The 25,073-nt window shown below is 36.9% G+C and overlaps 1 protein-coding gene and 1 pseudogene across 1 annotated transcript in view; both read left to right on the top strand.

Moving 5' to 3' along the window:
- The first annotated feature begins 2,212 nt into the window (after positions 1-2,212).
- On the top strand, positions 2,213-3,812 carry LOC100951308 (annotated as a pseudogene).
- A 6,434-nt stretch (positions 3,813-10,246) lies between these two features.
- Positions 10,247-25,073, top strand: part of APOOL (apolipoprotein O like) — a 156,517-nt gene continuing 141,690 nt past the window's right edge. The window contains exon 1 of the mRNA XM_012812069.2: positions 10,247-10,280. Within this exon, the coding sequence (XP_012667523.2) occupies positions 10,266-10,280 (15 nt within the window). The 5' untranslated portion in view covers positions 10,247-10,265. The remainder of the gene's footprint in view (positions 10,281-25,073) is intronic.

A 25,073-nucleotide genomic window follows, 5' to 3' on the forward strand; every position in this document is an offset into this window, starting at 1 on the left:
CTCAGGATGGACAAGGGACTTGAATAGAAATTTCTCTAAAGAAGAGAGGCACATGGCCTACAGATATATGAAAAAATGCTCTCCATTCTTAATCATCAGAGAAATGCAAATCAAAACTGCTTTGAGGTACCACCTAACCCCAGTAAGATTAGCTCATATCACAAAATCCCAAAACCAGAGATGTTGGCGTGGATGTGGAGAAAAGGGAACACTTCTACACTGCTGGTAGGAATGCAAATTAATTCGTTCCTTTTGGAAAGACATCTGGAGAACATTGAGAGAACTAAAAATAGACCTGCCATTTGATCCTGCAATTCGTTTATTAGGTATATTTCCAGAAGACCAAAAATTGAATTACAACAAAGATATTTGTATCAGATGTTTATTGCAGCCCAATTCCTAATTTCTAGGTCAGGGAAGAAGCCCAAATGCCCATCAACCCATGAATGGATCGATAAATTGTGGTACATGTACACCATGGAATACTATGCAGCCCTAAAGAAGGATGGAGACTTTACCTCCTTCATGGTTACATGGATGGAATTAGAAAATGTTCTTCTTAGCAAAGTATCTCAAGAATGGAAGAAAAAGTATCCAATGTACACAGCCCTACTTTGAAATTAATTCTTAGCTTTTATAGGAATGTCATAAAACTAATTGTATCCTTAGAATATTAGAAGGGGGTGGGAGCAGGAGGTCAGGGGGGTGGATCAGGGGAAGGAGGGAGATTGGTGGGGTCACCTATATGGTTTATCTTACTAGGGTACAAGTGAATCTATCTAAATGCAGAGTATGAACGTTTTAACTCAATAACTAGGAAAAATGACATGAAGGTTATTTTGATCCAGTTTGATGATAGTATTTCAAAATGTATATGAAAACAGCACACTGTACCCCATGATTGCATTAATGTACACAGTTATGCTATAAGAAATAAAATTTTAAAAAAAGAAAACAATATTTCAGGCAAATGGAAATCAGAAGAAAGGAGGGGCCACAATTATATTTTCAGAAATGAGAGGATTTAATGTAACAAAGTTAAGAAAGACAAAGAAAATCATTTTTGTCAAGGGAATGATAAAACAAGAGTATATTTCAATTCTAAATATTTATATACCCAATTTAAAGGCTCCCATATTTATTAAACAGACCTCGATTGGTTTGAACAATATGATATTCCATAACACCATATTAGCTAGGGACTTTAACACCACTCTGACAGAACTGGAGAGATCCTCCTAACAGAAACTAAACAAAGATACAAGTAACTTAAATGTGACCCTAGGAATAAATGAACAAAGCTAGGGAATATATGTTCTTCTCAACAGTCCATTGAACATACTCCAAAATAGATCAAATCCTAGGACATAAATCAAACCTCAACAAAATTAAAATAATTGTCATTAAATCTTGTATCTTCTCAGATCACAAGACAATTAAGATGTAACTGAAATCCAACAAAGATTTTTATCTCCACAAAAAGGCATGAAAATTAAATAACCACATGCTAAATGACAGGTCAAAGAAGAGATACAGGGTGAAATTGTAAATTTCTCAAACACAACAACAATGAAGGTACAAATTACCTGTGGGACACTACAAAGGCAGTCCTAATAAAGAAATTTGTTGCATCAGATGCCTACATCTAGAAAACAGAAAGACAGCACATGAACCAACTAATTAATAATCTTAATGAAATGGAAAAGGAAGATCTATCTAAAACCAAACCTAGAAGAATAAAAGAATTAACCAAAATAAAATCAGAAATAAATGAAATAGAAAACAACAGAATAATTCAGAAAATTAATGAAACAAAAAGTTGAGTCTCTCTCTGAACCAGAACTGGATGGATACAGAGTGGAAGGCATGGCTCTCCTGCTCCAGCCACCTAGATCCCAGCCCTGTTGAATCCAAGAAGTCTTTATGTGTACCTTGACAAACCCACACCACATGTTATTGACAGTGGGGCAGCATGTCAGTCTTGCTCAATCAGCAAATGTGTGAAGATACACTGCAGCCCTGCCAACACTTTGTACTTTAATCAAAAAAAAAGGATGGGAAAGTCAATTAACTGGGTTTCACAAATAGCAGCAACCAGACTCCAAAGTTTGTATTCCAAGGACTCTGCTGCCAATAAACGACCACGGAGGATGAGAGGGAGGAAGTTGCCCAACTTCACACAGAGAGGCTAGAGCTGGGACTATGAACTCTGATGCGCAGCTTGTACCCTTTACACCACCCCACCCAGAGAATCAACAGACTGCACCACCTGAAGCCCCAGCTGCTTCACCTCCATGGTAGAACTGCCACGTACTCCTTGGTAGCAGTCCTCTCAAACCCCATCCTAAACCCAGACATCCATTACAATCAGTTGTTCATCAACAAATGGCAGGATGTGGTCAGCAAGAAGACCTTCCCAATGGTCAACCCCTCCTTGGGGGAGGTCATTGGGCATGTGGCTGAAGGAGACCAAGCTGATGTGGATCAGGCCATGTGAAAGCTGCCTGGGAGGCCTTCTGCCTGGGGTCCCCATGACGCCAAATGGATGCCTCCAAGCAGGGCTGGCTGTTGAACCGCCTGGCTGACCTAGTGGAGCGGGATTGTGTTTACTTAGCCTACCTGGAGGCCTTGAACAATGGGAAGCCTTTCTAAGAGTCTTATACCTTGGACCTGAATGAGGTCATCAAGGTGTACCACTACTTTGTTGGCTGGGCTGACAAGTGGCCTCTCAAGAACATCCCCATGGATGGTGAGCATTTCTGCTTCACCTGGCATGAGCCAGTTGGTTTCTGTGGCCAGATAAGAGACCTTCCCCTTAGTCATGCAGGGCTGGAAGCTCATCCCGGCACTCACCACAGGCAACACTGTGGTTATGAAAGTGGAGGAGCAGACCCCCCCCCGCCCCTTTCTGCCCTGTACTTGGCCTCCCTCTTCAAGGAGGCAGGCTTCCCCCCAGGGGTGGTGAACATCATCACGGGCTCTGGCCCAACCGCAGGAGAAGCTATTGCCCAGCACATGGACATTGACAAAGTTGCCTTCACCAGCCACACTGAAGTGAGCCACCTCATCCAGAAGGCCGCTGGTAACTGAGACATCAAGAGAGTCACCTTGGAGCTTGGCAGCAAGAGCTCCAGCACTGTGCTGGCTGACGCTGACATGGGCCACACCATGGAATGGTGCCATGAGGTCCTCTTCTTCAACATGGGCCAGTGCTGCTGTGCTGGGTCCCAGACCTTTGTTGAAGAATCCATCTATGATGAGTTTCTTGAGAGAAATGTGGAGAAAGCTAAGCAGAGGAAAATAGGGAATCCCTTTCAGCTGGACACCCAAAGTGCCCACAGGTGAACAAGGAGCAGTTTGAAAGAATTCCTGGGTATATCCAGCTTGGCCAGAAGGAAGAGACAATACTTCTCTGTGGCAGGGAGCGTTTTGAGGAGCGTGGTTTCTTCATCAAGCCTACAGTCTTTGGTGGTGTGCAGGATGACATGAGGATTGCCAAAGAGGAGACCTTTGGGTCTGTGCAGCCGCTGTTCAAGTTCAAGAAGAATGAGGAGGTGATTGAGAGGGCCAAAAACACTTGATATGACTTGGCCACTGCTGCATTCATCAGGGACCTGGACAAGGCCATGTACTTCACCCAGGCACTCCAAGCTGGGACTGTGTGGGTAAACATCTATATTATTGTCACCTACCACATGCCACTTGGAGGCTTTAAGGAATCTGGCAATGGGAGGGAGCTAGAGGAGGATGGTCTTAAGGCCTACACAGAGGTGAAGAGAGTCACCGTCAAGGTTTCTCAGAAGAACTCATAAGAATAGCTGTTGTAGAAGGCCAAACCCAGGCTGGGGATTCCACAACTACCTAGATCAGTGGTTGCAAAACTTTTCTTGGCCGTGGATCCTTTTTATATGTTCCTAATGAATTCTTAGCAGGAACCCCAACAAATAAAATAATTCAATCCAAACTGTTCTATTTGAAGCAGGGAAGAAGGATGGGCTCAAAGTCCTATCCACCTTCTCCCCAGCCCCTTGGGTGGCCTGTTAGTTTCTTTCATGGAATTTTAAGAATCTCTGAAAGACAAATTGAAAACCACCAATCTAAATAATAGTTTTCAGTTCTTCCTGCTGATCCAAGGACTTTCCATTGGGTTAACTTGATGGTTTAGTGGCTGGACTCAGCTCAGAAGACTGGAAGGCATTAGGAGTTATGAACTAGGTGGACACCAAATCTTGGCCTTATTCTTCATTGACCTCCTCTGAAAATCAGGATGCTTTTTCTTTTCTAACTACCAGTCTGGCTGTTTTTCTTTGTAGCTATTTATTTTACTACTGATTTTCCTTAATTTGAAGGGAGAAGTAGGCAAAGAATATGTTTACATGATCATACCTTAAAATAAGCTTAGATACCCCAAATGTCCCTCAACTGATAATTGGATAAAATATTCCATTGAATGTATTTCCACTGGACTATTCAGCCATAAAAAAGAATGAAGTACTGACATACATCACAGGAGGGAACCTTGAAAACATTCTAAGTGAAACAATGTTTCAGCCAGAGGTACAGGGCTACAAATTGCGTGATTCCATTTTTATGAAATCTCCAGATGAACAGTTGTCAGGGGCTGGAAGAGGAACTCTAATGAGTATGGGATTTATTCCTGGGAGCTTTTTAAAATGTACTGTAATTGAACAGTGGTGATGGTTGCACAACTTTGTGAATACACTAAAAGTTATAGAATTGTTTAATCATGGTATGCAAATTAAACTCACTTAAAATGAAAATAAACTCATTCATTATGTTAGTAAAAAAAAAGTTGAGTCTTTGAAAAGATAAAGAAAATTGATAAACTTTTTCGAGATTAACTAGCATCAGAAAAATAAAATCTCTGATAACATCAGTAGAAAAGAAAAAGGGGAAATAAAAATAGATGTCGCAGACATACAAAGGATTTTCTCTGACTACTGCATGTAACCCTGTGCCCCAAAATTTGACAGTGTGAAGGAAATGGACCAATACCGGGAATCATGCCATCTTTTTAGATTTAAGCAAGAAGAAATAGATCTCTTGCACAGACCAATATCAAGCACTGAGATCAAAGAAACAATAAATATATCTTCCAACAGAAAAAAAAACAGCCATGTCCCAGATAACTTGACACCATAATTCTATCAAACCTTTAAAGAAGAGTTGGAACCTATTCAGGAGAAATTATTCCAAAATTTGAGAAGGAAAGAACCTTTCCCAACATGTTCTATGAAGCAAACATCACTCTAATAACAAAACCAGGAAAATATTCAACTAAAAAGGAGGAATACACAATAATTTCACTAATGACTATAGATGCAAAAATACTCAATTAAATCTTAGTCAACAGATGACAGCTATACATTAAAAAATTATACATCATGTTCAAGTTGGCTTCATCCCAGGGATAAAAGGCTGTCTTAACACACAGAAATCCATAAATGTAATTCACCATATCAGTAGAAACAAAAACAGACTATATGATCTCAATATACACAGTAAAAGCAATTGATAAAATTCAGAATCCTTTCTTGACCACAATACTTAAGAATACAAGCATAGGTGGCACTTTTCCAAAACTGATTGAAACCATTTATGACAAAACCACAACTCATATCATAATGAATGGAGTAAACCTGAAAGCTTTTCCCTGTAGAATTAGAACCAGATAAAGTTGTCCTCTACTGCCACAACTATTTAACATATTACTGGAAGTTCTAACGAATGCAATTCGGCAAGTGTAGAATATAAAAAGTACCCATATGTGGGCAGAGGAGGAAAAAAATTCTCCTTGTTGATAATGTGATCTTATTCTTAGAGACCCCGAGAGACTCAATCACAAGATTCCTGGGTGTGATGAAGAAATATCAATGTCCACAAACCAGTAGCTTTTGTATATGCCAATTAATAGCTAAGTTGAGAAGCTAATCAAAGACACTTTTCCCCCTTTACAGTAGTTTCAAAAAACAAGACATATCTATGAATATACCTAACAAAAGAGGTGAAGGACCTCTACAAAGAGAATTAGGAATCCTAAATAAAGAAATTACACAAGCCATTAACAAATGAAAGAACATACTATGCTCTAGACTGGAAAGAATAAACATTATTAAAATGTCCATTCTACCCAAAGTTATCTACAGACTCAGGGTAATCCGTATTAAAGTACCAACATCATAATTTGAAGAAATGGAAAAAATAGTTCTTCATTTTGTGTGGAACCACTCAAAACTATATGTAGTCAAGGCAATGTTCAGTAATAAAACCAAAGCCACAGGTATCATTCTACCAGACTTTCAGCTATATTACAAGTTCACAGTGATCAAAACAGCATGGTATTGGCACAAAAGTAAAGACACAGACACTTGGAAACAAATGGAAAACCAAGAGATGAAACCAGTCTCTTATAGCCGTATGATTTTTGGTAAACCAAACAAAAGCCTACACTGGGGAAAAGATTTTTTATTCAATAAATGGTGTTAGAAGAACTGGATAACCACAAGTAAACAGACTGAAACTGGACACACACCTTTCACCACTTTAAAAAGTTGATTGAAAATGGATAAAAGATTTAAATTTAAGACACGAAATGTTAAAAATCCTAGAAGAAAGTGTGGGAACAAGTTTTGAAGATGTCAACCTGAGGAAAGATTTTATTAAGAAGACTTTTCTGGCAGTGAAACAACAACAGAAACTTAAAATGGGACTTAATTAAGCTTAAAAGCTGTACAGAGCTAGGGACACAACAATTAAAGTGAATAGACAGGATCAGCACCTGTAGCTCAAGTGGCTAAGGCACCCGGCACATACGCTGGAGGGTTTGAATCCAGCCTGGGCCCCCCAAACGACAATGACATCTACAACCAAAAAATAGCTGGGCATTGTGGCAGGTGCCTGTAGTCCCAGTACTTGGGAGGCTGAGGCAAGAGAATCCCTTAAGCCCAGGAGTTGGAGGTTGCTGTGAGCTATGACATCACAGCACTCTACCCAGAGTCACAGCTTGAGACTGTCTCAAAAAACAAACAAACAAACAAACAAATAAAAAACAATAAAGTGAATAGATAACCTTCATCATGGGAAAAATATTACATGTTACAAATCTGAAAAAGGCTTGATAATAATAATCTATAGAGCACTCAAATTAATCACCACAAAATGAGCAAACAATCCCATCTATGACTGGGCAACAGAAATGAACAGAACCATCTCTGAGATGATAGAAAAATGGCTAAAAGACATATGAAAAATGCTCATTATTCCTAATCATCAGAGATATGCAAATCAAAACTATACTGAGATATCATCTAACCCCCATAAGGTTAGCCCACATAACAATGTCCCAAATTTTGGATGCTGGGGCATATTAAAGGGAAATGATCACTTTTCCACTATTGGTGGGACTGGAAAATCACAAAGTCTCTTGGAAAGAAATATGATGAATCCTCAAGGAACTCAAATTATACCTACCATTTGACTCCACACTAACTGGCATCTACCAGAAGAAAAAAATCATTTTATCATAAAGACACTTTCATTAGATTGTTTATTGGAGTTCAATTTACAATAATGAAGCTGTGGAAACAACCTAAATGCCCATCAACTCAGGAATGGATTAAAAAACTGTGGTACATGTATATACTCTTCAGTCATAAAAAGGATGGTACTTTTCATCTTTTGCATTAACATGGATGGAGTTGAAACACCTTCTTCTTAGTAAAGTATCACAAGAATGGAAAAACAAATATTCAATGTACCTAATACTAATATGAAGCCATAAGACAATCTAATACACTCCCACAAAGGAGTAAGACTCAATTCAAGCTGGGGGAGGGAACTATAGGGAGGGGGGAATGGAGGAGGGGGAATTGGTGTGCTCCCACTTAATGGGTACAATGTAGGAGTATATGGCACAGCATTTGGGTGTGGGGAACAAATACTATATGGATTCTACCTAACAAATTCAAATATTGTTTCCTGGTTATTTGTACCCTCACATTAACCTGAAATAAAAATAACAATAAAAAATAGCCATATCAGGATAAATATGAAAAACAGCTTCTCTGAAACTTCTAGAAGTCAGAAGGGCAGTATTTGAATGCTTCGATGCTTTCAAATCAAGCATTGGACACTTGCTCTAAATAAATGAGTGAAATGATGACAAATTTCTGTTGAAGATATTTCAGTTGAAATATTCAATTGTGGAAATGTGAATGTCTCTAAATTTTATGTTGAAGAAACAAAAACATAGATGGTATAAAAATTCCTGAAATTTTGAGGAAATAGAATTTTTATGAATATATTCTAAGCTTATTCACAATTTTAAGACTTTTCCTATTTGCGTATCTATTGCAAGAAACTTTACAATATTAAAATTAATCAAAAGTTTATATCAATCAGCTATGAGCAATGATGGATTGAAAAATCTAGCTATGCTATCTGTTAAATATAGGCATTCCCCAAGTTACAAACATCTGACTTATGTACAACTCACACTTACAAATGGGGGCTATTATAGTAAGTCCCCAAGTTACAAACATCCCTTTGATGAATGACTAGCACTTAATGAACATAGACTATTACACATAATTGGTCAATGTACTTGTTTCAACTTATATACAAATTAAATGTAAGAACAAATCTACAGAACCTATCTCATTTATAACCCAAGGACTGCTTGTATATAGAAATATTGAATTTTGATTAAGTCATTAACAAATATGTAAATGTTAAACCTCAAAAGCAGAAACTATAATATTATTCATTAATGCAGTAGACCAGTATGTTTGTATAAATTTTTCTCATTTACAATGCATTACTGCAATTAAAAATTGATTCATTAATTTTTCCTTTTTGGTGTTGTACTATTTTCTTTATTTTGTATTTTATTTTTCTATTGTCATTTCTATATATGCATATATTTATCAATATATATGAAGTTAAAAGATAATTTACACTGTTTTTCTTTTGTCTCTATTATTAGTTTCATTTTTACGATTATCTCGTAAATTGATTTTCTTATACAGAAGAAAGTTCTGCTAAAAATGGATCTACTTTCGGTATCAGAGGTGCTAGGTACGCTGCTAATGCCCGATATATATGTATTTAATATTTGTTGAATGAATTAATGGATAAATGAATTATTATTGGGATTGTTGATGAGCAAATTCTTTCCTCAGAATCATTTCATGAGGGACTTAAAGAAGACCTTGCTCCTATTGGGAATGTTGAACCTACCCACAGTATATTCTCCTGACAGCAACAAACTCATCCTTTGACAAAGTGACTTAGAGTAGGTCACACTTTTGCCCAAAATCCTCCAATGATTTCTCATGTTATTAATAATAAAATCCAAATACCTTAGGGTGGCACAAAAGACCCCAACACACAATGCAGGGTGTTATATCACTACCACTACCTATGAACTTATCACTCCAGTTATGCTGTCCTTTTTCATTGCTGTTCCTCTGTTCACTCTTCCCTAAATTCCCTCAGGACATTTCTGAAATCAAATTATCAGAGTGTATTTCCCTAATCTACATAAACTAGTAAACTGTTACCGAATCCTCATACTGCTTCATTTTCCTCATAGCATCTGGTACTTATTTTTTCTTTTCTTTTTCTCCTGAAACGAGGAAAGCCGCTAAGGTTCTGCACCCTGAAAATGTAAGCTCTCCGTGACATAGTTTCAGAATTAACTGTGGCTTCATAGAGCTCACAGCAACCTCCAACTCCTGGGTTTAGGCGATTCTTTTGCCTCAGCCTCCCGAGTAGCTGGGATTACACGCCTTTTTTGTTGTAGTTTGGCCGGGGCCGGGTTCGAACCCGCCACCCTCTGTGTATGGGGCCAGTGCCATAACCACTGAGCCACAGGCGCCGCCAACACAGTTACTTGTTAAGACACCTGAAGTAGGGTTTTAAGCCCCTATGTGGACAAATCACGCTGAAACAAAGTAACTAAAATTTCTGCACTCTGGAAAATAACTTTCAACTGGACTGTGGAGAATATTCTGAAAGGCTCTTTGTCACACATGGAGCGTCAATCACAAAGATGAACCGTTTCTTCAGAAGACAGTTCACCCGTTAATCCTAGCAAACTCCAAAGTTGCTGGAAGGTGGAAAAAAGGCAGGAGAGGAACGACAAGGGGCGTAACGGGGCGGGGCTATCTCGACCAGAATCAAGTAGAATTGCTTTGTCCTTCTCCGCTCTCCGTAAGCAAATTTCGGCTGAGAGGGTCACAGATATGGCGGCCGTCAGGGTAAGCAAAAACAAACTTGGTTAGTTTCTTTGGGTACGATAGCATTCCAGTAACTACAGAAGAGATCCTCCTAACTTCTGAAGGGAGCCTCACAGCAAGGGTTAGAGTGGAGGTGGGGATGTGAGAAAATTGGAATCATTAACGTTTGAAGCCTCCAGACACCTACCTCTCCCCTTTAGTATTTCCTCAGTGTGGAACGCTGCTCTCTGCTTAATCCCCAGAGGTTGTTGATTTATACAGAGGCACAGTACAAGCTGGAATTTGGCTGGGTGAAAATGACCTGCCAGGTGAAGTGCCGCCATAGACGTTTGGGTCTTGAGCTGCAACAAAAACCGAAGAGTCCTTGACCTTTGTCTCAGTGTACAGAACGGAGCTTTGTCGCCTTGCGCATGAGACTTTGTTCAAACATTTGAGAGTGAAACAGACCAGGGTAGAGACATCCCAGAGTCTCTTTGTAGTGTGTGGGTTTATAGTAGTGCTGTTACTGTCTGGGCAAAGTTTCTTTTGAGTTCTGTGATGAGAAAAGGTGACTTTACTTGGGAATCCATGTACAGGAAGTGACTCAGCTGGATGCTTGCTGCTTTTCTTAGGTAGATTTTAATTACAGTAGTCTATAAATATTTACGTAGCAGGTTTTAGAGTAAAATGTTCTGTAGGCTTGCAGGAGCTACAACATGAATATTTCCCTTCAGTCAAAGTTTATTTTAAGTCCGTTCAGTGTCTGCCTTTATTTGCCATTTTCTCTTCATTTTTGCAGCACTGGATTTTATACTTGATCTGAATTATCACAACACCCTCCTACCTGGATTCATTACTTCTAGATTGGCTTTTATAAAATCTATTTCTCCTTTGCTGCTGCAGTACTACCAAAATGCAAATCTGATTCTGCCCCTCTCCTTCTTATAAACCCTCAGGGGTCAGGTCACACTCCTAGGTCTAGAACACATGATCTTGCCTAGACAAAAGTCATCTTCTTGACAAAAGTTTCATCTCCTGTCACTCAGGAATTGTCCTCACACCATTGGTGAACTACTTGCTTCACTTTTCATGTTTTTTTAATCTGCTCTTTCTTTTGGCCTAAAGTTACTTTTTCCATCCTCATCTAGTTATTTCCCACTCTTATCATTCATTCATTCCACAGATATTTGTGTACAGCCTCCCCATATGCAGAATGCCTTTTCTAAGAGTTTCCCTGACCTTACCAGTCAATTTTAAATAACTTCTGTGTGTACTCCCAGAGAACTTTGGGCATATTCTTAGCTGTAGCATTTATTACACTGCAAATAATAGACTATTTACTTGCCTGTTCTAACTTCCTAAACTATAACCTCTTTGAGCACAGTATTAAATTAATGTTTGTATCCTTAGTACGCAGTACAGATCTGACTTATATTAGGTAATCAATAAGTTCTATATGAATAAATAAGTGCCAGAAAATTAGAATAAAAGAGATTAGTAAGGGAAGTGACGTACCTCAAAAGGTGTACAAAGTGCTCTGGGGAGTCAAAGGAGAGCTCATACTTGGTTTGAAGAGAATAAAGAAAGGCTTTCCTGGAGGAGGTACAGAGACATTAAAAATGGCTAGCAGTGAAAGGCAAACCAGAACAGTGTGTTGTAATTGAAACTTAGAGAATGGAGTAGAACAATATTTTGATTTGGCCATTAATAGGCACTGGCAACTACCATTTATAAGTGCTTACTACAGGCCAAACACTATGTTAAAATACTTTTTATATGTTAATTCATTTATTCTCAAGACAACTCTACGTAGTAGATATTATTATCACCAATTTTTAAGGTGAACTAATGTTTAGAGAAGTCAAATAAATTGCTCAAAATCAAAATGCCAGTAAGAGCTCAAGTGAGATAAAGAGGTGTAAGTAGAGTGGTAGAGGGAGAACCTAGATCGTAAGGTGTTAAGGAAAAGATATGGGATGTAGAACTGGCATTCATTTTGTACCTTTGTCCAAAATGGTGGTATTCCCATTTTACAGGTGGAACAACTGAGGATTACAAAAAGTGCTTGCTTCAGGGCCAGGTGTGGTGTCTCAGGCACTCTGGTAGGCCAAGGTGAGTGGATTGCCTGAGCTCAGAGGCTTGAGACCAGCCTGAGCAAGAGTGAGACCCTACCTCTAAAAACATAGCCAGGCATTGTGGCGGGCACCTGTAATCCCAGCTACTCTGGAGGCTGAAGCAAGAGAATTGCTTGAGCCCAAGAGTTTGATATTGCTGTGAGCTATGACACTACAGCATCATAGTGACAAAGTGAGACTCTCTCTCAAAAGAAAAAAAAAAGTGCTTGCTTCAGGTCATAGACCTGCTATGTGTAAGAACAAGATTCAAGCACAGATATATTTTGCTCCGAACTCTTTCTGTTATTCCTTCGTTGTCTGGGAGGTATGTGTTACTCTTTAGAGAAGTGTGATGGTGAAAGGAAGGAAATATATATATTTCTAATTTTAGGTTAATGTGAGGTATACAAACAGGTCATAATATTTGAATTTGTTAGGTAAAGACCCTCTTGTGGTTGTGTCCTGCACCAGCAAGGTGTGCCATACACCCCTACATTGTGCCCCTTAAATGGGAACACCATAAACACTACCCTTTCCCCCCCATTTGTTCTGTTCCCCCCAACTTGAGTTGAAATGAGTTTTTCACCTATTTGGGCATGAATTAGATCATCTATTGGCTTCACATTAGTATTGAGTACATTGGATATTTGCTTTTCCATTCTTGGGGTACTTTACTGAGAAGAATGTGTTTCAACTCCGTCTAGGTTAATACAAAAGATGTAATGTCACCATCTTTACTTATGACAAATTCTATTCCATGGTATACATATACCACAGTTTGTTAATCTATTCCTGAGTTGATGGGCATTTAGGTTGTTTACAATCTTGATGATTGTAACTTGAACTGCAATCAACGGTCTAGTGCAAATGTCTTTATGATGAAATGAGCTTTTTTTTTTTTTTTTCTGGGTAGTTGCCTACTACTGGGATTGTGCTGTCAAATGGGATGTCTAATTTAAGTTCTCTGAGGGTTCTCCATATTTCTTTCCAAAGGGTCTGAATTATTTTGGAGTCCTACCAAAAGTATAAAACCATTCCCCTTTCTCCACATCCACACCACCATCTACATCTTTGGGACTTTGTGATGTGGGCTCATCTTACTGGGGTTAGGTGAAATCTCAGAGTGGTTTTGATTTGGATTTCTCTGATGACTTGGGATGATGAGCATTTTTTCGTGTTTGGAAGCCATTTTTATATGATCCCCAGAGAAGATTCTGTTCATTTCTCTTGCCCAGTGATAGATGGGATAATCATTTTGTGTTGATTACTTTGAGTTCTCTATAGATCCTTGTTATTAAGCCTTTTTCAGATTTGTAACAGGCAAATATTTTTCCCATTATGTAGGTTGTCTGTTCACTTTAATTGTTGTGTCCCTAGCTCTGCAGAGCTTTTAAGCTTAATTAAGTCCCATTTTAAGTTTCTGTTGTCGTTTCACTGCCAGAAAAGTCTTCTTAATAAAATCTTTCCTCAGGTTGACATCTTCAAGACTTGTTCCCATACTTTCTTCTAGGATTTTTAACATTTCGTGTCTTAAATTTAAATCTTTTATCCATCTTGAATCAACTTTTTAAAGTGGTGAAAGGTGTGGGTCCAGTTTCAGCCTGTTTACTTGTGGTAATCCAGTTCTTCTAACACCATTTATTGAATAAAAAATCTTTTCCCCAGTGTAGGCTTTTGTTTGGTTTACCAAAAATCATATGGCTGTAAGAGACTGGTTTCATCTCTTGGTTTTCCATTTGTTTCCAAGTGTCTATGTCTTTACTTTTGTGCCAATACCATGCTGTTTTGATCACTGTGAACTTGTAATATAGCTGAAAGTCTGGTAGAATGATACCTCTGGCTTTGGTTTCATTACTGAACATTGCCTTGACTACACATGGTTTTGAGTGGTTCCACACAAAATGAAGAACTATTTTTTTCATTTCGTCAAATTATGATGTTGGTACTTTGATAGGGATTACACTGAATCTGTAGATTACTTTGGGTAGAATGGACGTTTTAATAATGTTTATTCTTTCCAGTCAAGAGCATGGTATGTTTTTCCATTTGTTAATGGCCTGTGCAATTTCTTTACTTAGGGTTTCATAATTCTCTTTGTAGAGGTCCTTCGCCTCTTTTGTTAGGTATATTCCTAGATGTTTCACGTTCTTTGAAGCTACTGTGAAGGGAATAATGTCTTTGATTAACTTCTCAACTTGGCTGTTATTGGTGTATACAAAGGCTACTGATTTGTGGAAATTGGTTTTATACCTTGAGATGTTACTGTATTTCTTCATCACTTCCAGGAGTTTTGTTGTTGAGTGTCTTGGGTTTTCTAAATATAAGATAATATCATTGGGAAAGGGCAATTGTTTGACGTTCTCTGCCTCCATTTGGATGCCCTTTTATTGTGCCCCGGAGTTCCACAAAGACCACACTGCTAAACAAGTTAAATGTAAAGAGGAGTCCTTTTATTGAAGAGCTGGCCAGTGACTGCCTCTGTATCCCAACATGGGGTTTCTGAGAGCAGCCCTGAGTGCATAAGTGGCTGGGTTTTTCATTGTCGTTGGCATGAAGGCTGTCCAGGTGCAACCTGGTAGGGTAGCAAGCAAGCATTGTACAGAAGCAGAATTTTGCAGTTAGTCATATGTCATACATTTTTGTTTTAATATTTGACCCCTATACATCTTAATTTCAGTACTTTCTCTCCATACATCTTAATTTCAGTATTTTCCCCACCCAGTATTGTTTAAAAGTCAGTCCAGGAACAGTTGGTACCTCCCGCTCTGCTTCCCATGGAGTTAGCCAATCAAGAAACTTGGAGTGAACTAGAAGCATGAAATTAATTAATACTTTCCCATCTACCTTGGAAGTGAACTAGACTCATATCATTTGTGTGTGTATGTGTTTGTGTGTGAAAACGTGCAGTCTGGAAATTTGCCAGGAGTTAACTGGTATTTTTCCACTATAGCCTAGGCCTGACACCTTTCTGCCTTAGCGTAGGTCTACTAGGCCTAACACTTTATATCTTTCTCTTGACCAATTGCATTGGCTAAAACTTGCAGCACTATGTTAAATAATTGTGGCAATAGAGGACATCCTTCTCTGGTTCCAGTTCTAAGTGGAAAAGCTTTCATTTTTACTCCATTCGGTATGATATTAGTTGTGGTTTTGTTATAGATGATTTCAATCAGTTTTAGAAAAGTGCCACCTATGCCTATATTCTTAAGTGTTCTTAATAGGGAAGGATGCTAAATTTTATCAAATACTTTTTCTACATCTATTGAGAAGATCATATGGTCTTAGTTTTTGCTTATATTGATGTGAAGTACATTTGTGGATTTTTGAATGTTAAACCTACCTTGCATTCTTGGAATGAAGCCTACTTGATCATTATATATATTTTTTAATGTGTAATCTATTGGCTAAGATTGTATTGAGGATTTTTGCAGCTGTACTCATTAGTGAAAATGGTCTATAGCTCACTTGTTTAATTGGCGCTTTCCTGGTTTTGGTATCATGGTGATGTTTGTTTCATAGAATGTGTTTGGGAAGATTCCTTCCTCCTCAATGCTTTGGAATAGTTTGTGCACTATTGGTTTAATCTGTTCTTTGAGGTTTGATACGATTCTGATGTGAAGCCATCTGGTCCAGGGCATTTTTTTGTTGGATGATTTCTTATTATTTCTTTGATTTCAGTGCTTGGTATTTCTCTGTTCAGGAGATCTCTTTCTTCTTGCTTAAGTCTAGGGAAAAAGTGTGATTACAGATATTGATCCATTTCCTCCACATTGGAAAATTTATAGGCATAGTGTTTCTTGTAATATGCAGATATACTCTCTCATATCTCTGTGATATTTGTTATTTCCTCTTTTCATTTCTGACTTAGGTTATTAGAGATTTCACTTTTCTGATTCTATTTAATCTCACCAAAGGTTTATTGATTTTAGTTCTTCAAAGATCCAACATTTTATTGTATTAATTTTCTGATTTTTTTTGTTTGTTTGTTTTCAATTTCTTTTATTTCTTATTTAATTTTGGTTATTCTTTTTTCTTCTGCTGGGTATGACATTGGATTATCTTCCTTTTCTATTCCCTTAAGATGCTTATTAGATTGTTTATATGCCATCTTTCTGTTTTTTGGATGTAGGCATCTAATGTGATAAATTTTTCTCTTAGGACTGCTTTTTCAGTATCCCACAAGATTAGATAACTTTTAGATTAATTGCTTTATATGAGGAATTTAACAATTTCCTCCTTATCTCTTCATTGATCCAATTGTCCTTCAGCATAGGTTTGCTTAATTTTGATGCTTTTTTTGTGGAAATGAATGTTTTTGTTGTAATTGAGTTCCTCCTTTCTTGCCATATGGTCTGAGAAGAATAAGGTACAATTTCAATTATTTTAAATTTTTTGAGGTTTCATTTGGTCCTAGGGTGTGATCTATTTCGAAAGAAGTTCCAGAGACTCACAAGAAGTAAATATATTCCTTATCTTTATTTTTTTTACATATGCATGTGTTTATTTGGTTTCTATGTTTTGTCTTCACAAAATTAAAAAGGCTTAAAATTTAATAACAATAACAACATTTAAGATAAGCACTAGAAACGAAAATCTCATAAAGAGCAAATGAAGATAAATACATTCAGAAAAGAAATCATACAATTGCTGAAATGAAATATTGAGCAATAATAATAATAATAATGCAAAAAAGTAACATTCACATTGTCAAATAAGAATATGTCTATTATACAGTGCTTTGATTCTGAGGTTCAGTAAGGAGTCATCAGTTAACCTCTTATTTTTTTTGAAAAATCTCAAAAAATAGACAACTAGTGTTTATAAATAAAAATAAAAGATAATTTCAAGGCTTGGTGCCTGTGGCTCAAGTGGCTAAGGCACCAGCCACATACATCTAAGGTGGCCAGTTCGAATCCAGCCCAGGCCCACCAAACAACAATGATGGCTGCAACCAAAAAATAGCTAGGTGTTGTGATGGGCGCCTGTGGTCCCAGCTACTTGGGAGGCTGAGGCAGGAGACTCGCTTGAGCCCAGGAGTTGGAGGTTGCTGTGAGCTGTGATGCCATGGCACTCTACCCAGGAGAATAGCTTGAGGCTCTGTCTCAAAAAAAAAAAAGATAATTTCAAAAAACAGATCATGCCAAATCTTACAATAGAAAAAGAAGAAATACTTCAAAATCATTCTACTTCATCTGGATACACCTGATATTAAAATTGGAAAACCATATATTATTATAAAGGGGAAATTACAAACATATTTCCCTTATAAATGAGGATGCAATATCCTAAACAACATATTAACAAGTTGCATTAAAAATTAATGTTTAAGTAATGTACCTTGGTCAAAATTAAATCTAATTTATGTGAGAATTAGTCACTATTTTCTTTTCTTTTCTTTTTTTTTCCTTTTACTTTCTTTCATTCCCTTCCTCCTTCTTTATCTGTTCTCCTCTTCTGCTATACCCCACCATGTCATTAATTGTCTTCATAGCAAAGTTGAATACATAGGATTCGTACTTCTCCAATCCTGTGATGCTTTACTAAGAATAATGTGTTCCATCTCCATCCAGGTTAGTACAAATGCTTCAAAATATCCAGTTTTTTAATGGCTGAATAGTATTCCATGGTATACATATACCACAGCTTGCCAATCCATTCCTGGGTTGAAGGGCATTTAGGTTGTTTCCACATTTTAGTGATTATAAATTGAACTGCGATAACAGTCTAGTACAAGTGTCTTTATAATAAAAGTTTTTTTTTGTTTTTTTTTTCCCTTCTGGATAGATGCCCAGTGATGGGATCTCAGGATCATATGGGAGGTCCAGGTTGAGTTCCTTGAGGTTTCTCCATACTTTCTTCCAAAAAGGTTGTATTAGTTTGCAGGTTCACCAGCAGTGCAAAAGTGTTCCTTTCTCCCCACATCTGCACCAGCATCTGCAGTTTTGAGATTTTGTAATATAGGCCATTCTCGCTGGGGTTAGGTGATATCTCAGGATGGTTTTAATTTGCATTTCTATAATAATTGGGGATGATGAGCATTTTTTCATGTGTTTGCTAGCCTTCGTCTGTCTTCTTTAGAGAAAGTTCTGTTCTTCTCTCTTCCCCATTTATGTATGAGATTGTTGGTTTTTCTTTTGTGAATTAATTTAAGTTCTGTATAGATCTTAGTTATTAAGCGTTTGTCTGATTCAAAATATGCAAATATACTTTCCCATTATGTAGGTTGTCTATTTACTTTGGTTGTTGTCTCCTTAGCTGTACAGAAGCTTTTCAGTTTATTGAGGTCTCATTTGTTTATTATTCCTGTTGTTGCTGTTGCCACAGCAGTCTTCATAAAGTCTTTCCCCAGGCCAATATCTTCCAGTGTTTTTCCTATTCTTTATCCATCTTGAATCAATTTTTGTGAGGGGAGAAATGTGTGGGTCCAGTTTCAGTCTTTTACATGTGGATACCGAATTCTCCCAGCACCATTTATTGAATAGGGAGTTTTTCCCCCAATGTATGTTCTTGTATGGTTTATCGGAGATTAGGTGATTGTAAGCTATTGGTTTCATTTTCTAGTTTTCTATTCGATTCCAAATGTCTATGTCTCTATTTTTGTGCCAATATCATTCTGTCTTGACCACTATGACCTTGTAGTATAGCCTAAAATCTGGTATGGTGGTACCCCCAGCTTTCTTTTTATTAGTAAGAACTGCCTAAGCTGTACGGGGATTTTTCTAGTTCCTTACAAAACCCAAGTCTTGAAAATAGGATGTTGGTATTGTAATAAGGATGGCTTTGAATCGGTAGATAGCTCTGGGAAGTATAGACATTTTAACAATGTTGATTCTTCCTAGCCATGAGCATGATATGTTATTCCATTTGTTAAAGTCCTCTGCTATTTCCTGTCTTAGGGTTTCATAATTTTCTTCATAGAGGTCCTTCACCTCTTTTGTTAGGTATATTACTAGGTATTTCGTTTTCTTTAAAGCTATGGTAAAGGGAGTTGTGTCCTTAATTATTAACCTTTCATCTCGGCTGTTGTTGCCATATACAAAGTCAACTGACTTGTTGACATTGATTTTCTATCTTGAGACATTACTGTATTTTTTGATGACTTCCAATAGTCTTGTGATTGAATCTTTAGGGTTATCTGTGTATAAGATTATATCATCAGCAAAGAGGGAGAGTTTGACCTCCTCTGCTCCCATGTGGATGCCCTTTATTTCCTTGTGTTGCCTAATTGTATTGGCTAGAGCTTCCAGCACTATGTTGAATAGTAATGGTTACAGAAGCCAACCTTTTCTGGTTCCAGTTCTAAGAGGAAAAGTTTTCAGTTTTACTTCATTCAGTAAAACATTAGCTGTGGGTTTGTCATAGATAGCTTCAATCAGAAATGTGCCACCTATGCATATATTCCTCAGTGTTCTAATTAGAAAAGAATGCTAGATTTTATTGAATGCTTTTTCTGCATCTATGGAGAGGATTATATAGTCGTGGGTTTTGCTTCTGTTGATAAGGGTGAATAATGTTTATGGACTTGCATATATTAAACCAGTCTTGCATCCCTGGGATGAAACCTACTTGATCATGATGTGTCACTATTTTGTTGATATGCTGTAATCTATTGGCTAGGATTTTGTTGAGAATTTTTGCATCTATATTCATTATATTCAGTGAAATTGGCTGAGATTCTCCTTTTTAGTTGGATATTTTCCTGATTTAGGTATCAGGGTGATGTTTGCTTCATAGAATGGGCTGGGAAAGATTCCTTCCTCCTCAATTTTTTTGAATACTTTCTGCAGTATAGGACTAAGCTCTTCTTTGAAGGTTTGATGGAATTCTGGTGTGAAGCCATCTGGAACAGGACATTTCTTTGTGGGGAGATCTTTTATTATTTCTTTGATCTTAGTGCTTGAAATTGGTCTGTTCAGGAGATCTATTTCATCTGGGCTAAGTCTTGGGAGGGGGTGTGATTCCAAATATTGATCCATTTCCTTCACATTGTCAAATTTCTGGGAATAAAGTTTCTGGGAGTATTCAGAGATAATTCCCTAGCCATCTTATGCAATTGGAAAAAGCCTAAACCAGCAGAAAAAAGGAAATATTCAAAATTAAATCAGATATTAATAAAATTGAAATCAAAAGAATCATTCAGAAAACTAATGAAACAAGGAGTTGTTTTTTAGAAAAAAATAAAATACATAAATGTTTGGTGAGACTAACTAGAAATAAAAAAGTAGAATCTCTAGTAACCTCAATCAGAAATGATAAAGGGAAAATAACAACTGATGTCACAGAGATACAAGAGATTATATTCCTTACCTTTGGGATAGTGTGTTCTCTACATGTCTTTTATGCTCATTTTTTTTTTCTAGGGTTGTATTTACTGGACTTGTGTCTTTGACTAGTTTCTGTTTAGAGGATCTGTCCATTTTTGTTAGAGACATGTTAATAGTCCCCACTTATTTTTTGTGGCATGGAATATCATATTGCTCAGACCAATCAAGGTAGGTTTCATAAATATGGGAACATTTAACTTAGGTGCATAAATATTTCAAATTGAAATGTCCTTTTATTTTATTGTTCCCCTGACCAGTATGAAGTGAGTGACCAGGAAAGAAATCTTGAGATGAGAGTAGCAAATTCCAGAAAATATTTCTTTTTAATTAAAAATAAATTAGGAGACTTCAACAAGTTTAGAGACAAGGGAAAATGTGCCAGAGCTAGTGGGGGAAGATAATAATAGTAATTACTGTTATTATGTTATTGAGAATTCACTATATGCTAGAACTTTTGCCAAGCACTTTATGTGAAATTTTTCATTTATGTTTCAGTGTCCCTATAAGTATGAAGTGTTATTAATCACTATTTTACAGCTAAGGAAACTGAAGCTGTAAAAGATTGAGTAACTTGCACCAGGTCCTAGAGCAGGAAGTATTTGAACTGGATCTGAAATCACATGGTCTGGATCCAGAGCCTAGGCTCTTAACTGTATTTCTTAAAGAGGTGGTAAAGTTAAGAGGAACAAGAAACGAGAAGAGGGATTAGCTGCGACAAAATGGAGACGAACTTTGTTTAAAAGACAAGAGCTAGTCAAGATGGAATGTGATGATATACAGAGATTTTGAAGAACAGAGGGCGGAAATTGAGAAAGATCACAGAGGATATCTGTGTCTTCTGAGTGTAAGGCCTTTAGATGAGAGAGTAAATAATAGAATGTGCCTTTAGGACTTTAAGAATGGGGAAAGCTTGGAAAAGGCAAAATGTAGTAAGGCATTGGTAAATATTGAATAAAATAATTACTGAGAAGTGAGGGCCAACTGACATTGACTCTACCATTGTGACTTTCTACAGCAGTGCCTATAGCCTAGGAGGGGAGAGGAGACAGTTGGGGTACTGATGTAGTTAGTATTGGCAAGGTGGAGATGATAGGTGATTTAGGGAATTTATTTAAATAATTATACACTCTAGATAAGGAGTCAAATTAAAAGAATATGAAAGTGATGGCCTAGGAGATTAGGGTATTGCTGGACATAGTGAGAAAGAAGATCTAGTTCAATAAGAGTAGAAGAGGTGAAAGGGCATTCAGTTTTAATTAGGAAAATGTCAAGCATTTAGGATCTTGAAGGTGAAACAATGATTGCAAAGTAAAGTAAAGTAACTGTTACAAATGGCTAATATTCATTGATATATTAAGGCTTAAGAAAGCATCCTTGAGGCCAAGGTATCAAAAGAGTGATCTTTGTTAATTTTTCAGTGCTAGAGTTTAATAATGAGGAATAAAATAGGAGTCCGGATGGTTGGTAAATACCTGTAAAAATAGTTAATGCACATCTTGAAATACAGGAACTTGTTCAGTGCATATGATGGTGGAAGACTGATATGGGATTAGTCTTGAGAAGTGACTGTTCTAATCTCTCTGCCTGACTTTTTGAATTGGGGGAAGTGCTAGAGAACTCGCTTTTATTTAAAAGGATTGGGAAGAGTATAGTAGTGTCAAACAAAAGTCAAGTTTCATTAATGACACAGTATGAGCACAAATCTGAGGAAAATGTGGGTTCTGAAAGGTAATTTGTTTAATGATACAGAGTGACCCCAAAGTTACCATACATATTAAAACTAAACCCATATTTTATATTTTTAATAATTTTTACATTTATATAACAATGCATAGAGAAATACTTTATGAATTTTTAATCAAATTTTGTAACGAATATTTTGTAAATAAAGGTAACTTTAACTACAATTTCCCATCTTCACTATGTATAATGATTTTTGGTACACCCTAGAATACTTAATATCAAAATCCAGCTATGATTTTTTGAACACTTCTATGTGTCAAGTACTGTGCAAAGCTATTAATGTTCATTATTTCATTAATTTCACAAAAACTCTTCTAAAACCTGTAACCTTGCTACTTGAAAGAATTGGAACAGGTCAGTAAGGAAAGCAAAACTGCAATGATAGGAGGTTTCATTCAGAGAATAACTTGCAGGGTTCCTGACTCTAGCTGTTAACAAATTCTGGTAATGGTATATTCAGGGTGTACTCATGGAGTAGGTAGCTACATGAATCTCTGGGATTCTTCTTCTTTTTTTCTCTCAGCTCTACTGAAGTGTAATTGACAGAATTATTTGATCTTTAAGTATGAAATGTGATGATTTTATATACATATATTTTGTAAAATAATTATGACAATTTAGTTTATGTGTGTTACCTCACCATGTATATATTAGATTGTTTGAACTTACCCATTTCATAACTGAAAGTTTGTACTTTTTAACCAACATCTTTACTTTTCCTCCAACCCCATGTCCCTGGTTACCACCACTCTACTCTGTATTTCTATGAATTTAAAAGGTTTATGATTCTATATACAGTGTTACCTTGGAATCCAAACTTAATCTGTTCCAGAACTGTGTTCGAGTTCCAAATAATTCGAGTTCCAAGAAAGTTTTTCCCCTTTTAAATAATACAACCTGGACGAATCTATTCCTGGTTCCCACAAACTCAATTTTGTTTTCTTTTATTAAGTCATATATACATAGTTCATGAATACATTGATGCCTTTGTGAGATTCAATTGTTGATTTTTTTTTTATTAAATCATAGCTGTGTACATTAGTACTGTCGTGGGGTACAGTGTGCTGTTTTTATATACAATTTGAAATATTTTCATCAAACTGGTAAACATAGCCTTCATGCCATTTTCTTAATTATTGTGTTAACACATTTATATTCTACATTTAGAAAGATTCACATGTACTCTTATAAGATGAACCATAGCCATGATCCCACCAATCACCCTCCCTCCATCCATCCTCCCTCTTTCCTCCCCTCCCACTCCCCTTTCCCGAATTCTTGGGCTATAATTGGGTTATAGCTTTCCTATGAAAGCTATAAATTAGTTTCATAGTAAAGCTGAGTACATTGGATACTTTTTCTTCCATTCTTGAGATACTTTGCTAAGAAGAATATTTTCCAGCTCCATCCATGTAAACATGAAGGAGGTAAAGTCTCTATCTTCCTTTATGGCCGCATAGTATTCCATGGTGTACATATACCACAATTTATTAATCCATTCGTTGGTCGATGGGCACTTGGGCTTCTTCCATGACCTAGCAATTATTTTGGGGGCTGCAATAAACATTCTGATATAAATATCTTTGTTGTGTGATTTTTGGTCTTCTAGATTTATACCTAGTAGAGGAATTTTAGGATCAAATGGCAGGTCTATTTTTAGTTCTCTAAATGTTCTCCAGATATCTTTCCAAAAGGAATGTATTAGTTTGCAATCCCACCAGCAGTGTAGAAGTTTTCCGTTTTCTCCACAACCATGCCAGCATCTGTGATTCTGGGATTTTGTGATATAGGCTAATCTTACTGGTGTTAGAAGATATCTCAAAGTAGTTTTAATTTGAATTTCTCTGATGATTAAGGATGATAAGCATTTTTTCATGTATCTGTATGCCATGCACCTGTCTTCTTCAGACAAATTTCTCTTTAGGTCCCCTGCCCACTCTGAGTTGGGATCACTTGTTCTCTTCTTGCTAATATGATTGAGTTCTCTGTGGATTCTGGTTATTAAACCTTTCTTGGAGACATAACCAGCAAATATCTTCTCCCATTCTGAGGGTTGGCTGCTTGCTTTACTCACTGTGTTCTTGGCTGTGCAGAAACTTTTTAGTTTGATGAGGTCCCAATAGTGTATTTTTGATGTTACTTCAATTGCCCAGGTGGTCCTCCTCATAAAATTTTTGCCCAGGCCGATTTCTTCAAGTGTTTTCCCTAAACTTTCATCTAGTATTTTTATGGTTTCATGTCTTAAGTTTAAATTTTTAATCCAGTGAAAGTCTATGTAAGTTAATGGTGAAAGGTGTGGATCCAGTTTCAGTCTTCTGCAGGTCACCAGCCAGTTTGCCCAGCACCATTTCTTAAATAGGGAATCTTTTCAATGTTTTTAATTGGCTTGTCAAAGATCATATAATGGTAAGTAGCTGGGTTCATCTCTTGGTTCTCTATTCTGTTCCTTACATCTACCTCTCTGTTTTTGTTCCAGTACCATGCTGTTTTGATCACTATCTATTTAGAGCATAGTCTGATGTTTGGTAGTGTGATTCCTTCTGCTTTGTTTTTATTCCTGTGTAATGTCTTGGCTATTCAAGGTTTTTTCTGATTCCATATAAAATGAAGTATTATTTTTTCAAGATCTTTAAAATATGACAGTGGAGCTTTAA

This window comes from Otolemur garnettii, unplaced genomic scaffold, assembly GCF_000181295.1.
Source record: "Otolemur garnettii isolate 467f Iridium unplaced genomic scaffold, OtoGar3 scaffold00186, whole genome shotgun sequence".
Taxonomy (NCBI): Eukaryota; Metazoa; Chordata; class Mammalia; order Primates; family Galagidae; genus Otolemur; species Otolemur garnettii.